Here is a 15,096-nt window from a genome sequence, read left to right on the forward strand (position 1 = left end):
TTTCAAGCTAGCTACAACGAGGGTAGGTTCACTTCCTGTTTTCAAAACAAAAGCACCAATTGTATGGTAATGGCTTTCCCTATGATAAAAGGCAACGGGTATTTTATTTTGTGAAAATAACCGGAAGTGCGTTGCTCACTGCGGCTAGCTTTAGTAGCGCTGAATTCAGCAACAGCAGACCTGCTGCACGATCATCAGATCCAGTGAAACATCATCACTTATATCCAAATCTACAAACTCAAGCTGATTTCAACATCATTTTCAGCAACTTTACACAGTCGAGGTCATGCAAGGAATAATTAACTGTGATATGTGAAACTTTTTACGTTTACAGTTTGGTTAAAAACTGAAGTTTTCCAGTGAATACATCTGGAATATCTTGTTAAATGAAAAAGTCTTGAAAACAAATTGTTTTGAGTCATATTTCACATGAAACAAGCTTTTTTTGTTCATTTGAAGAGGTTTTTAAGCTAATTTCAAGATCACTTTTAACTCAAAAGTCCTAAATATCACATCTTATTTCAAGAAATCTTGACCAGCCGATTTTCACTAGTTCCATTGGCAGATTTTTTTTGCTTATTTCAAGCAAAAACGTCTTTTATTTGTTGTTTTTTTACTTATTTTTGGAGGGGCATTTTTTCCAGCGCATGAAATAATTAACTGTGATATGTGAAACTTTTTGCGTTTACAGTTAGGTTAAAAACTGTAGTTTTGCACATATGGGGAAGCGTTTGACTCTGCGTCGAACACGAATCTTCAGAGAAACGGAAAGCGGAGCCGGGAGCCTCGGCCTGGCCCTCCTTCCTCTGGATTCATCAGAATAAATGAAGCGGAGCGCGCAGCTCCAAACAGCATGTCATCCCAACTCCCAGAGTAAACACACACTTCATCTTCACCGCTGACAGCCGTAATTATGATAATATATGCAGAACCAGTCGATCCGAAGTGCTCAAACACAAAATACACTAACTGCAATCTAATTACAGCCCTGCAAATTCTCATCCTTCCCGCCGAAGCCGGCCTGTTCCTTTAATGAATTCCATTAACGTCACGCCAAGCCAAAGACTCCCCTGACTTATTGCTCGCCGGAGATATTTAAAGGAGCCATCGCTGCTTCTCAGAGGAGAAATCTGACAGATCCTGACACCGACTCGGCTCCGGTCCCCACACCGATCCGTCCCGCCGCGTCAGCATCATCCACGATGACGTCTGAGGGTCGGAACGCACACGCCGCCGGGCTCATCTCACAGCGGAGCATTACGTGCTGTTAAACATCCGCAAATCAATTTAAAGACGCTCTTTACAAATAAGCACCGACCCACACCGACGCGCTGAACGGAATAAACCGAAGTGCGCTGTGCAGTCTTCACTGGAAAAAAATCAAAGTCTTACCAAGTATATTTGTCTCATTTCTAGTCAAAATATCTCATTACACTTAATATCAGACACAACTGCCTACACTGGAAAAAATGCCCCTCCAAAAATAAGTAAGAAAAACAACAAATAAAAGATGTTTTTGCTTGAAATAAGCAAAAAAAATCTGCCAATGGAACTAGTGGAAATCGGCTTGTCAAGATTTCTCTGAAATAAAATGTGATATTTGGGACTTTTGAGATAAAAGTGATCTTGAAATTAGCTTAAAAACCTCTTCAAATGTAAAAAAAAAAGCTTGTTTCATATGATATGTGACTCAAAACAATTTGTTTTCAAGACTTTTTCATTTAACAAGATATTCCAGATGTATTGTCTTCAAACAAGTCCCTATATCTGGCTGAAATGGTACTTGTTAGGTCTGATGAGTGTCTGATATTAAGTGTAATGAGATATTTTGACTAGAAATGAGACAAATATACTTTTTTTCCAGTGTAACAAGTGCCATTTCAGCCAGATATAGGGACTTGTTTGAAGAGAATACATCTGGAATATCTTGTTAAATGAAAAAGTCTTGAAAACAAATTGTTTTGAGTCACATATCATATGAAACAAGCTTTTTTTGACATTTGAAGAGGTTTTTAAGCTAATTTTTAAGATCACTTTTGTCTCAAAAGTCCTAAATATCACATCTTATTTCAAGAAATCTTGACAAGCTGATTTTCAGTAGTTCCATTGGCAGATTTTTTTTTGTTTATTTCAAGCAAAAACATCTTGTATTTGTTGTTTTTCTTACTTATTTTTGGAGGGGCATTTTTTCAGTAAATTACAGATGTATTTCTAACTCACACAAACCTGAAAAAGCCCAGAATCTTCACTGTTTTTTGTAATAATATGCTTTTATAATCCGGCACCTCTTTGATTCAACATCAACTGAAACAACATATTTAGATATTTAGCCTGAAAGTTGCCTCTTTGTCCTCATTTTTTACTGTTTTCTGGCATCTGTTAACGCGCTCCGGTCCATATCTTTCATCATAAGTTCGCCAAACAAAGGTCATCCCAGGAACAACCAGAGGCCTGTCAACCTGTTCCTGATGGATCACTACAGGGTTGTTCAGCTAATTACCGAGTCTGCTGATGCGTCTGATGTGAAACAAAAGGGTTACAAGTGTTCAATAAAGTAAAGAGAGGCTGATCAAAGGTGCCGCTTTGCTTTGGGGGGCCGCGTCTACCTGTGTTGTTTCAATGGTAATGAGGGCTTTGCTCAGCACCTCCGGGCTGGTCTCTGCCGTGCTTTCTGAAGCGTTTCTGAGCTGGAGGAGTCGGGGCTTTAAACGTTCCACATGGCTGGCTCTGATGAACGCAGGCTGGCCTGCAGTCAGCTGGGCTGAGCCAGACACGCTGAACCGGCAGGCATCCAGGAGAGCTCGCTAAAACCTCCACAACAAAGGACCACGGCCCCCAAAAACCCCAAAGGGCTTCCTCTGGTTCCAGAGCCACGAACACTCCTCACAACACTGAAAAAACAAGTTGTAGCCATTCCCCGATGTCTCCAGATTATTATCCTTTTCCTTTTTTATAGTCACAAATGGCAAAACAGACAGTAAAGACTGAAAAAAATGGCTTCAATAAGATAGAGATTTAGATCCGGATGGAAGATTCAGGTGGGAACATTGTACAGGAGAGAGATACAAATTAAAATAGAAGAAAAATAAATCTTTTTTTTTTAGGGCTGGGCGAGTTGACTCGTTATTGGTGCGTTAACTCAGTAACTATTTAACGCAGATAAATATTTTATCGCGTATTCACTGGAAAAAATGCCCCTCCAAATATAAGTTAAAAAACAACAAATAAAAGACGTTTTTGCTTGAAATAAGCAAAAAAATCTGCCAATGGAACTAGTGAAAATGGACTTGTCAAGATTTCTTGAAATAAAATGTGATATTTGGGACTTTTGAGATAAAAAATTTGCTTAAAAACCTCTTCAAATGAAAAAAAAAGCTTGTTTCATGTGAAATATGACTCAAAACAATTTGTTTTCAACACTTTTTCACTTAACAAGATATTCCAGATGTATTGTCTTCAAACAAGTCCCTATATCTGGCTGAAATGGTACTTGTTAGGCAGTTGTGTCTTATATTAAGTGTAATGAGATACTCAATGAGACAAATATACTTGGTAAGATTTAGATTTTTTCCAGTGTTAACGCACTTTTTTTTTGTAATTATTTTTTGGGGCTTTTGTGCCTTTAATGGAAAGTTCAGAGAGACAGGAAGCAGGGGCAGAGAGAGGGGGAACAACACGCAGCACAGGGCCGTCCGATGCGGGATTCGAACCGGGGCCAGCTGCAGCGAGGACTGTAGCCTCTGTACATGGGGCGCCTGCTCAGCCCACTACGCCACGGACCACCCCTGTTTTATTATTTATTTTATAATTGTAAAAGTCTGTTGCTCACAGGCTTTTATTTTGTAAAAGTCTGCTGCTGTCTGCTGTGGAACAGGAAAAGAAAGTAATCGGCGGATCCACCAAACATGGAGAAGGGTACGGAACTTTTACTCGGCCATTTTCATTTTAAAGTTCTTCCAGACGGCGGAGTCGACAGAACCAAAGTCATCTGTAAACACTGCCAAGTTGAATTGTCTTCTCAGCGTAGTAGTTCCAGTCTAAAATATCACTTAAAGGCAAAACACACAACTGATAGCAGCAAGTCATTCAAGGAAACAGACAGTGGAGCGAGGCTTCTACATAAAAACTACAGAAAGATGCTGATGTTAAAAGTGTGTTTGCACAACAAATGTTATGGCACTTTCATTCATATGGCAGCACATTTAAAATAAAGCTAAATGCTAAAAGCTATACGCTACTTTTGGATTCATTTTTGGATTCTGCGTATAAATGCGATTAATCGTGATTAATCAGGGAAATCATGTGATTAATTAGATTAAAGATATTAATCGTCGCCCAGCCCTAGTTTTTTTTAGTTTGATGATTTAAAGGTACTCACCCGCAGCTGGTCTCCAGCAGACTCTCCCCGACCTGCAGAGACGCCATGCCGAAGTCCGCTATCCTGATGTTGTTCTTCTCGTCTAACAGCAAGTTCTCCGGCTTCAAATCTCTGTGGCTGCAGGACGAGAGGAGCAGGCTGAGAATGCTGAGGCGACAGTGACATCTGTGATGCTGACTGCAAATCTGAGTTCCAATATAACCACTTTCTATGCCCCGTTGTATTTTTATCATTAAAAGTAAGATAGTAAATACACAAAGCCCACAACTGAAAGAGAGTAGGATGAAAGTAATATGGAATAAACCTGCATATTTTGCCATTGAAAATATCTTAATTGGTTAAGTCATAATGTGTTTTCCATATCAAATGTAAAGTTATAATTACATGTTTTTAATAACAGGTTGTGATCTAAAGTGGGTCTGAGGCGTGAAACTCCAGGCCTGGAAATGAGTCCTGCTTACAGGGGAAATCTGTGCAGATTTACAGCCCTCCTGCTCAAAGAAAACTCGTTTCCCTTCCACCCGAAACCACAGAATCCTTTTCTGCACCTTAGTTTTTTCCTTCTTTGTTGTCACATTTGCTGCTAGCATCGATCTGCGCCGGCGGTCTGACTGAAATGGGAAACAATTAGCCCAGAAAGCTGTCTTTTTCATGATAAAGGGGACCTGATTGCTGTCATTAAGTGCTAAAATAAAAGCCACACTTTTACTCAGAAACCTGAAGCATCCGAACTCTCCAGCTGTGTGTTCCCATGCTTCATCCAGAAAACACGCCGTGAAGAATAAATCTCGTCCTTCGAAGCCAAAACACTTGATGTCTGACGCCGAAAGTCAGACGCAGAACGTCCTTGATGTGCAGTTGCTCTTAGATACACAGTGCTGCAGCCGTGAGTGGAGGAGCTAAAGGTTTTCGGGGAGATGGAAAGAGATCAAGAGGTGCCGCAGCCTCTAAAGTTGCCCCCGGCAACAGCTGATGAGGAAACAGGCTGAAAAGCAGGAGGAAACCAGCTGTTCATCATCCAAAAATGGAGCAAAATGCTTTCAGGAACGATGACAACGTCTGAAGATTCCAAGAAAATGAACTGCTGTTTACAGATTTTAATCAGTTTCTCTCCAGATATTCTGTGAATGTTGAGAGAATAATGAACTGTTTACACCTGTCAATACGTCGAGCAAATTCATCATCTCACAGGGAAGTTCTGGAGCTGCTTAGACTCAGCAGAGACTTTAAGTTGCTTTAAGCATCCATAACTGTCAGGAATCGCCTTTAATGTTCACGATGCTCCACCAGGTGAAGCTGGCAGCTCCCAGTTTTATTCCTGTAAACACTTAAAGGCAGCAAACATCTGCACTGGGCATACAGATGAGGAGGATGAGGAATCAGAAACCTGCAGACCGGCGTCTAAAGGGCAAGCCTCGCATCTGACAATTTCTAAAATCTCTTCTGAGACAAACACTCTCGTCTGAGCTGCGACCTGCAAGCTGCAAATAAGAGAGGAGTTCTGATTGAGATCAGGAGTGTGTGATCAGGCCGACCTGGCTAACACAGACTGCACATTCCTCTCCGACTCCTGGGCTTCATGCCGTCCGGAGCGACCGCGGTCGGCTAAAAGACGTGCAAACAAGCCAGCAGGTGCTTCTAATGGAAGCCCAGATTTGATGTCGTTATCTGGAAATCACGAGTCGATTACTCTGCTCTTTGGAGATAACACAGCTTGTTTCTGTGTGACAACAAGTTAATCCGTCTCGTTTCCACAGGAGATCGGCTTTTTTGTTTTCTGGAGATCACGACGTGTTATCGTGAGAAAACAACGTTTGATTCCTCAGGATCACAAAGTGATGAACGTGGAGCTCCAACATGTGAACGCCCGATTTCATTATTCATGGCAGGACAGCTGAAGAGGACCTAAAACATGGAGGCACGCATGGTAACTAAGGCTTCAAATGTAAAGTAGCCAACATTAGCTTTGAATAAAATCAGATCCTCGGCTGACTGAACGCATGCAAAGCATCCCGAAACTCATTCTTTGTGCAGCTGAACCTGGAATATTTCTGAATGAATAAGAGGAAGCATCAGGCTGCCTTCACCTCAGGGTGTTCAGAATCTCTGTGAGAAATCTCTGGTTAAACTCGTTGGCTGTGTTCCAAACCGCATACTTCTCCTACTTCTCCTACTTCTCCTACTAAGTTTCTGAGTTAGTATGCGAGTTTTAGTAAGCGAGAAGTTCCCGGATGCATACTAGATTCTCTGAAATGTTGGGTATACATCATGAGGTTACTACTCATACTCAAACTACCCAAGATGCAACGTAACGTGACGTCGCCGATCGTCATTTCCTGTCAAAACGGCAGTTTCAAGCTAGCTACAACGAGGGTAGGTTCACTTCCTGTTTTCAAAACAAAAGCACCAATTGTATGGTAATGGCTTTCCCTATGATAAAAGGCAACGGGTATTTTATTTTGTGAAAATAACAGGAAGTGCGTTGCTCACTGCGGCTAGCTTTAGTAGCGCCGAATTCGTGGGAACAAAATTGTAAACAGCCGGTATTTTGTCAGGTTTTCAACACGTTGGGGATCTAAACGACTACTTTCTCACCTGAAAATGTTTCAAATGTTGCTAAAGTTTACAGAGTTTGGAGCTTAAGAGAAATCAGCTTCAGGCCGGCTGATTTCGGCTCGGGCAGGAGCGAAATGCATTGTAGGTAAACGCTCTGCATACTGTCTGATTGATGAGTATGCAGTATGGAAGTATGTAGTATGCAGTATGCAGTGTGCGGTTACGTTAAGTCAAGTCAAGTTACGTTAAATTCCGTTAAGTTACGCCACACCACGTTAAGTCAAGTTAAGTCTTGTGTTTTGTTTTTTCCAAGTCATGTTCTTTGTTTTGTCTTAGTCATGTTTTGTTTTCATAGTTCTAGTTTTGTCATTCGGCTCAGCCGCGTTTTGCTTTAAACTTTGTTTTTGATTAATAAATCAAGTCTTGTTTCTTTTTAAGTCTGCACTCGTGTCCTTACGCCTCGCAACCCACGCAGCATAACACAGTCGGCTGCAGTAAATCAGATGCAGTGCCCCCCCCCCCCCTGTACGATGCACCTCCAAACACAAATGCATACTGTGCGCACACCAGAAAAGATGGCTGCAGTGAACACGAGTGGGAAAAACCACCCGAAACCTGCCCGTGCCCTCATGTGTATGTGAGTGAGAGCGACAGACCATATGGAGTGGCTGTGGCAGAAGTCCAGAGCCGAGATGATCTGTCTGAAGAACTTCCTGGCCTCTTTGGGTGTTAACCGTCCCTTCTTCACCAGGTAGTCGAAAAGCTCGCCGCCGGACACGTGTTCCAGGACCAGGTACCTGCACGGGGAGCCGGAGAGAGGCGAGGTCAGGGACAACATCAGAACAACATCAGAGGCAAAGGCATTCTTTTTTAAATGACCTCCAAGTTATACCAGATAAATATATAAATAAATAAAAATAAATAAATATTAATACCAGATACCTTATACATTTTCATTTATTCTTATTTTATATATATATATATATATATATATATATATATTGTATTTTTATTATTATTCATATTTCATATTTAAGTTTAATGATCTTTTTATTGGTAGCAGGACAAGGAAGATTTTCACTGCACATTGTACTGTGTATGATTGTGTATGTGACAAATAAAACGATCTTGAATCTCTTGAAGTTCATGTGAAAACACGACTGTTGACTTTGACGGTTAGATTCCGTCATTCATCTTAAATAAATGTGGGTTTTTTTAGGGATTAATGGATCATCTTGTTTTATTACTTTCTTTTTGTTCCAGAACAACAACCAACAAGCGTAAAAAGAACCGAGTGATGCACTTCCATGCTGAAACAGTGAGAAAAATGAGCAAAAAAAACGTTAAAAGTGGAGGAAATGTTCCTTTAGTCTGATTCTACATCAGTTTACATCCTGCTGAAGAATTGGTGGAAGAATAGATGAAGTCTGATTAAAGAATTTTAGTCTTCTTCTGCTTTTATCTGAGCATAAAAGCAGAATCTGTAAAGTTACAAATAACCGAGCCCGACGCATTTTATCAATATTTCATTTTTGTCTAAATGGCGGAAGCATTAATAAGATAATTCAGTCGTAAACCACGGAGTGTTTGGCTGTGACATGTTGAAGCCACACCAGTACATTGATGGAGAACGTAAATCCCTGAGAAAATCCCCAACCCGTGTGGCTTTGAGTGTTTGTGCTTTGCCATGTTTTATCCATCTCCTGCGTTCATTCATCTCAGACACGCTGATCCCTCCCTGCGCAGCCGGGCTCCTCGCGGGCTGATTTATTAGCAGATTAAGGGATCTACTCAAGCGTTTTACCTGTCAGAGCTGTTTAAATTAGAAACTCGCCTGGCTGTGATTTGTGAGTGTGAGAACGTGTGCATCAAACTCTTTGCATCCACGATGACCGTCGCAGTCCCAGCTCCTCGCCACATTAAGAAAACAAATTCCTGCTGGCTTTGACGGCGGCGCCTTTATCAATTATTGAGCGACGCGTTACAGCTGCAACATGCGGGAGATGGATGTTTACAATAAAGCGAGAATATACACGAGAGCGGCGGCGGCGGCGGCGGAGGGCCGGCCGAAGCACCGGAGAAACATTTTACACCAACCGCCGCTCACACTGAAGTTAAACCGAGCCCAAATATCTCAGCTGCTAATGCACTTTCTTTTCATTAAAGGGATAGTTCGCCTCTTTTGACATGAAGCTGTGTAACATCCCATATCAGCAGCATCATTTCTGAACATCTTCTTACCCCCTGCTGCGTCCTGTGAGCAGAGTTCCAGCCTCGTTTTGGTGTTGATGAAGGTAGTCCGGCTAGTTGGCTGGGGTTTAAAAAATAAAGCGTTTTGCTTCTCAGAACAATATGCGTTCAACAGAGTAATACATTTGCGTCACAAAATGGTTCTCTAGGAAAAGTCAGACCTCACGATCTCTTGGCCCTATTTTCTCTCCCTTCGTATCACTGCCTGCTGCCGACAGCCGCGCCTGTTACGCTGTTTGCTGCTAGTGCAGTGCTTCTCAAAGTGTGGGGAACGGAGACATGGCAAGTGGGGCACGACAAACGGGAGGAAATTTTCAATTTTATGCCTATCTTAAACGCTTTTGTTTATTGACAATAAAGATAATTCACTAAACAAAACACCCAGATTGCAAATGAAACAGTGTTTCATTGTCTACTGTAGTTTCAGTCTTTTTGTTTTTGATTCAAGTGATGACACCACGACTGCACTTTTATTTTCTCTTTTTGAACTTTGTGTTATTTGATGTTATTGTTATATAAAATATGACGTTACTTGGTGTTAGTTCAATAAAGTTGAAATGTAATTTGTCAATATTTTTGTTGGGGCGACGGGGGCAGGTGGGGCTTGTTCAAAGTGGGGAATGACCAAAAAAGTTTGAGAACCACTGTTCTAGTGTAACGCGGGTTCATTTGGCTTGTTTATAATTCTACAAAATTAGTGTTTTTAACCTGACATTTATAAGACTAGTCAGGTGGAACTTTTGTTTTCTTTTTCTGTTTCTGTACATTCTTTTATGGGGGAGCAACATTCGCAACAAAAGACACGGTCCCGCCTAAACTCTTCCTCTTTTTTCTGATGTTCGGTGAGGAAAATAAAGACCTTGGAAAGAGCAGCGGTGTGGTCTCTATTCGTTCTAACCTTAGCACAAAAAAAGTAAAACATGGAGCATACCTGTCAAAGTAAAATGCCAAATATAAAAGACAAAATGGGACTGCTCGGTCTGCGCTTCGGTCTGCACAGCAGGCAGTGATATGAAGGGAGAGAAAATAGGGCCAAGCGGTTGTGAGGTCTGACTTTTTCCTGGAGAACCATTTTGTGATGCAAATGTATTACTCTGTTGAACGCATATTGTTCTGAGAAGCAAAACGCTTTATTTTTTAAACCCCAGCCAACTAGCCGGACTACCTTCATCAACACCAAAACGAGGCTGGAACTCTGCTCACAGGACGCAGCAGGGGGTAAGAAGATGTTCAGAAATGATGCTGCTGATATGGGATGTTACACAGCTTCATGTCAAAAGAGGCGAACTGTCCCTTTAAAGCTGCAGTCTGCAGGATTTGTTGTTGTCATACGTAAAGTTCTAATTTTTGGCATTTTAAGAGTTTACATGATCTATCAGAACGCTTGAAGTTGAAAACGGTGACCTCCATAGTCGCAAAATGCAAGAAATGCTTATTTTTTAACCGAAAAATAAAAAGTTATTCAACTTCCTGTCCCGCCCCTTCAAAACACATGAGAACTCGTGCACGTAGACGTGCACGCCAGATGCGCCTACACGACTCCTCATTCATCAACTCACCTGTCATCTGCGATCATGGAAGACACAGTAAGTAGACTAGCCCGTAATGAAGTTCAGTAGTCTAGATAAATAAGCGTGGGGACGAGCCTACCTTGTATCGCGCGTGCACAATCGGTGATTGACAGGCAGCAGAGCCCAGCTCATAACCTGATTGGTTACCTTTTACCGGTCCGGTCTGCAATTTTGTAAACAAACCTGCTGGCTTTGGAGGGACCTAGCGGGACATATAGGGGACCTAGAGAACTCTTTTTTTTGTATTGGGGTATTTAATGTACTACTTTCAGAATCCCCGGACAGTTCCAGGCATTATGCTTGAAAAAGAGTTGCAGACTGCAGCTTTAAGGCCCATACGGCAGGATAACTAACAGTACACTCACTTTGAACTTAAGTGTTTTAAAAGTCCTGACAGTTATCTCTAAATTGATAGTAATGATCAAATTACTGCTGATGTAGAATCTGTTATATCAACAAAGCTGAAACTCAGAGACTGAGCATCAAAATAACGGGTTAGCCTGGAACAACAACTGCTCTGATTATTACAGCCATGCATGAAACAGTCTTCCTGCAATGACTTAAAAATCTACGGAAGCCCAGAGCGACCGTGGTCCGTATAAACTTTTTTCTGATGGTTTTCTCCAGATAACGAGTTAATTTATCGATGGTTTTCGAGGCCACTTTTTCTCCCCAGCCCGCCCGTTTATATGTGTTTATATGTGTTTATATGTATTTCTGGCAAATGCTTTTACCCATTTTTACCCCCCTTTCATTGAAAACTGAATAAAGTAGCCGGGGACGGCCGGCTCGACTGCAGCTCAGCCGGCGTTTATACCTCAGTGACCAGCTGAGGGGACCAGGCCGTCTCCATGGTTACCGAATGATGCACGAAAGGTGCCGTTATCGTTTTCTCGTGATAACGAGATAAATTAACTCGTTATCACGGGAAAACGGATGGAATAAAATGTATGTACCTATGGCCGTTTAGGGCTTCCGTAAAAATGTGCTCGAAAACATCCACAAATGTTAAAAACTTGCCGGACTCTCAGATGGAAACATGTCCAAATATGCAGTTCCTGTGAACGGGTGGTGGAAATATTCTGGATTAAACCCCACCTTCGCCTTTAAACACATGGAAGTGTTTTACCAACGTGCTGCTGAGCCACACTGTGTCACCATAACACCCACAATGCACCGTGGCATTCATTCTACAAGTCTATGGAGCTCTAGCAGTGTGAAAAACTTCTCCAAATAACATCCCCCCACCTGTTGAGGTCACAGCATTAGAGTCACATCATGTTCATCCTCAAACCTTCCACGGAAACCTTGTGCTCGGAGTCGTGTTGCCATCCCATCAGGATATTTATAACTATTTACCTTTATCTTCACCGCTAAAGGAATTTAACACGTTGCACCAGGTTTCCTTCCTCTTCAGCATCTTACCCGTGTTATCGACTCAGTTTGAGGTCATAGAAACATTTGAGAAACACACCCGTGGACTGAGTCCTCCGGCTGTGATTATCTCAGTGTGGCTGCAGCATTGAGCTGCACATCTGGCTCAGGGTACTTACAGGTATTTCTTGTTTTCGTAGACATCGTGAAGCTTTAAAACGTGGGGATGCTCTATGAGTTTCAGGATGGCTATCTCCCGCTCCACCTGGAGAAAACACAAAAAAAGAAACGCAGCCGGTCAGAAAACATGGAAGCACACAGTCTGACGTCTGAAGAAATGAGCTTTGAGCCAGAACCTGCAGCCGGAATGACAAACAGAAGCAGACAGACGCGGCATGTGTTGGTTGTATCATGCTAATCACAGAAAGTGGCCCTCCAGGGGTTTCACATCCACGTTGTTCGCTGCTCACTGAAGCAGAAACTTTTAACCTCTGCTTTGGTCCAATTGTAAAACTCAGTGGTCTGAAAGACGGCCGTGTTTAAAAGCTGACACTTTTAATTTAACACAAATGTGCTACAGTGACCAGCATCTCACGCTCGGGTAATCACAGAGAAAAGAGAAAAATCTGGGGAAAAGGAAACAATCTGCTCCTTCAGATGAAACTAAAAACGCTGATGACGACACAGAATGCAGACCGGCTCCTCGCGCTTTATTCATTCAGATCCCGGCTCGTTTTTCAGATTAATTTCATCCTCAGCAGCTTCGTTTTTTACTCTGATTCATGATGTAAACTGGAAATCCATCAGAGATCATCTGTCTGACATTTAACAGGGATGTTTCCACGTGTCATAAATGAGTGGTGCAGCAGATGTGCTGTAAACAGCTGGAGTTGGTGGAAGTTTGCAGATCTGGAAGGACCTAACATGCATTTATCACTAACGAGGTTTAATGTGTCAGATAATAAAAAAATGATTTGAAACATCGTCAAACGTTTGATTTTTAGATCGATTCGTCAAAGGAAAATTCTCGATGAACGTTATATAATGACATTGCTGTTTAAATTGATTCACTTGCTGCACCAGAGATAAACAAACATTAATTAAGGCAGCGTTGAGAGACGGTGCAGACATCAGTCTCCTCCCCGTTCACACGACTCGGCTGCAGCACGCCAACCGTCATCGTTCAGACGCCTCCTCCTCCCGTCCTCAAAAGTTTACACAATGAGAGGATGTCTGGAAGATTTTTACTTCTTATAAAGCTGCTGTTTTTGCGGGTTTTTCCTTTAATTAAGAACATTACTATTCTTTAAAATACTCCAACTTAAAGATCAAAAGCTAAATTCTGTGTCTGAAGCAGAATAATGTTCATTTTGTAAAGCTTGGTCCCGTTCAGAGTAAAACAAAGGGAGTCACTTTGCTTGTGTGTCGAACACAGAACCTTCGATGTTGTCCAAAAACACTAAAAACCGCTTCGTAGTATTCACTGAAAAGAAACAGATTCGTACCGTTCCACTGCTGAAAACACTTTAGTTTGATAATCACAACAACGAGCTGATGACTTTTAAAACAACAAAAAAAACTTCCCGAGTCTTTAAAGAACGTGTGTGCAGGGACCAACGGGCTCCAGGCCGATCGACCGAGGAAGCCACAAAGCACCAAGGGAGCGGCTGACATGCCGCTTTCCTTTAGATCATGTCCTGTAAGAGCGCCTCTGCCAGCAGGCTGCAGCTGCAGTGAGTGTGGTGAGAGGAAACAGAAGTTTCACAGACGCTGCCCTGAGCCGTCCACCTGCTGGGCTCTGAATCCGCTGCCAGGTGGCACCTCAGCTAAACTGAATTTAGACCTCTGCACTGCCGGAAACAACCCGCCACAGCAGCTTCTGCACATGCATCATCGGTCAGACGTGCTGCTAAACGTGTCTGAGCTCTTTATCTGCAGTACTTTCTGAGGCCTGGGTAAAAAAACTGGCACAAACTTAACGTCACACTGGAAAACATGCCCCTCCAAAAATAAGTAACAAAACAACAAATAAAAGACGTTTTTGCTTGAAATAAGCAAATAAATCTGCCAATGGAACTAGTGAAAATCGGCTTGTCAAGATTTCTTGAAATAAGATGTGATATTTAGGACTTTTGAGTGAAAAGTGATCTTGAAATTAGCTTAAAAACCTCTTCAAATGAAAAAAAAGCTTGTTTCATATGATATGTGACTCAAAACTATTTATTTTCAAGACTTTTTCATTTAACAAGATATTCCAGATGTATTGTCTTCAAACAAGTCCCTATATCTTCAAGAGCGCCACAGGAAGTCATTCCTGCCTGTGGCCATCAAACTGTACAATTCACTATTCTGACATTACTTCACCATGTGCAATAACCCGGTCATGTGCAATAACAATAATAATTAGCTACTGAGTAGCATTGTAAAGACTGTTTATTGTATTTTTGTACATATTGAGATTTTTTGTTTTTTATTTTCCCTATCTTATTCTTATTCATCTTTCTTTTTTTCTGTAATAAGAGCACTGCAACAAAAGAATTTCCCGCAAGGGATTAATAAAGTTATTCTGATTCTGATTCTGATATCTGGCTGAAATGGTACTTGTCAGGCAGTTGTGTCTGATATTAAGTGTAATGAGATATTTTCACTAGAAATGAGACAAATATACTTGGTAAGACTTTGATTTTTTCAATGCAAATCAGGGAATTCCTGGCATAAGCATAGAGATTTAACAGAAAATGCTGCTGCCTTTGACTGGAAGGTCTGCTTGTAATGCAGGAGGAAATCCATCAGAAGATGTGCAGGGACACGAGTCCTCACCCACACAGGCATGAAAGTGGACCATGATGCAATGCAGCTGCAGGGCAATTATAGCTCTCACAATGACTGAAAAACAATTCTGCTTGCAAGGTACAAGAATCTTCTCACACTCACATGCCCACCATCAGCTGCTGGAAATGAAGCCAG

The 15,096-nt window shown here is 41.7% G+C and overlaps 1 protein-coding gene across 7 annotated transcripts in view; it reads right to left on the reverse strand.

Annotated features, from left to right (window-relative positions):
- LOC142382341 (serine/threonine-protein kinase BRSK2-like) overlaps nucleotides 1-15,096 on the reverse strand; it is a 215,356-nt gene that overhangs the window by 55,058 nt on the left and 145,202 nt on the right. For all 7 annotated transcript variants that reach the window (XM_075468128.1, XM_075468092.1, XM_075468119.1 and 4 more), the window contains exons 3-5: nucleotides 12,309-12,394; nucleotides 7,591-7,731; nucleotides 4,379-4,495 (exon numbers count right to left, since the gene is read on the reverse strand). In XM_075468128.1, the coding sequence (XP_075324243.1) occupies nucleotides 4,379-4,495; nucleotides 7,591-7,731; nucleotides 12,309-12,394 (344 nt within the window). The remainder of the gene's footprint in view (nucleotides 1-4,378; nucleotides 4,496-7,590; nucleotides 7,732-12,308; nucleotides 12,395-15,096) is intronic.

This window comes from Odontesthes bonariensis, chromosome 1, assembly GCF_027942865.1.
Source record: "Odontesthes bonariensis isolate fOdoBon6 chromosome 1, fOdoBon6.hap1, whole genome shotgun sequence".
NCBI classification, from domain to species: domain Eukaryota; kingdom Metazoa; phylum Chordata; class Actinopteri; order Atheriniformes; family Atherinopsidae; genus Odontesthes; species Odontesthes bonariensis.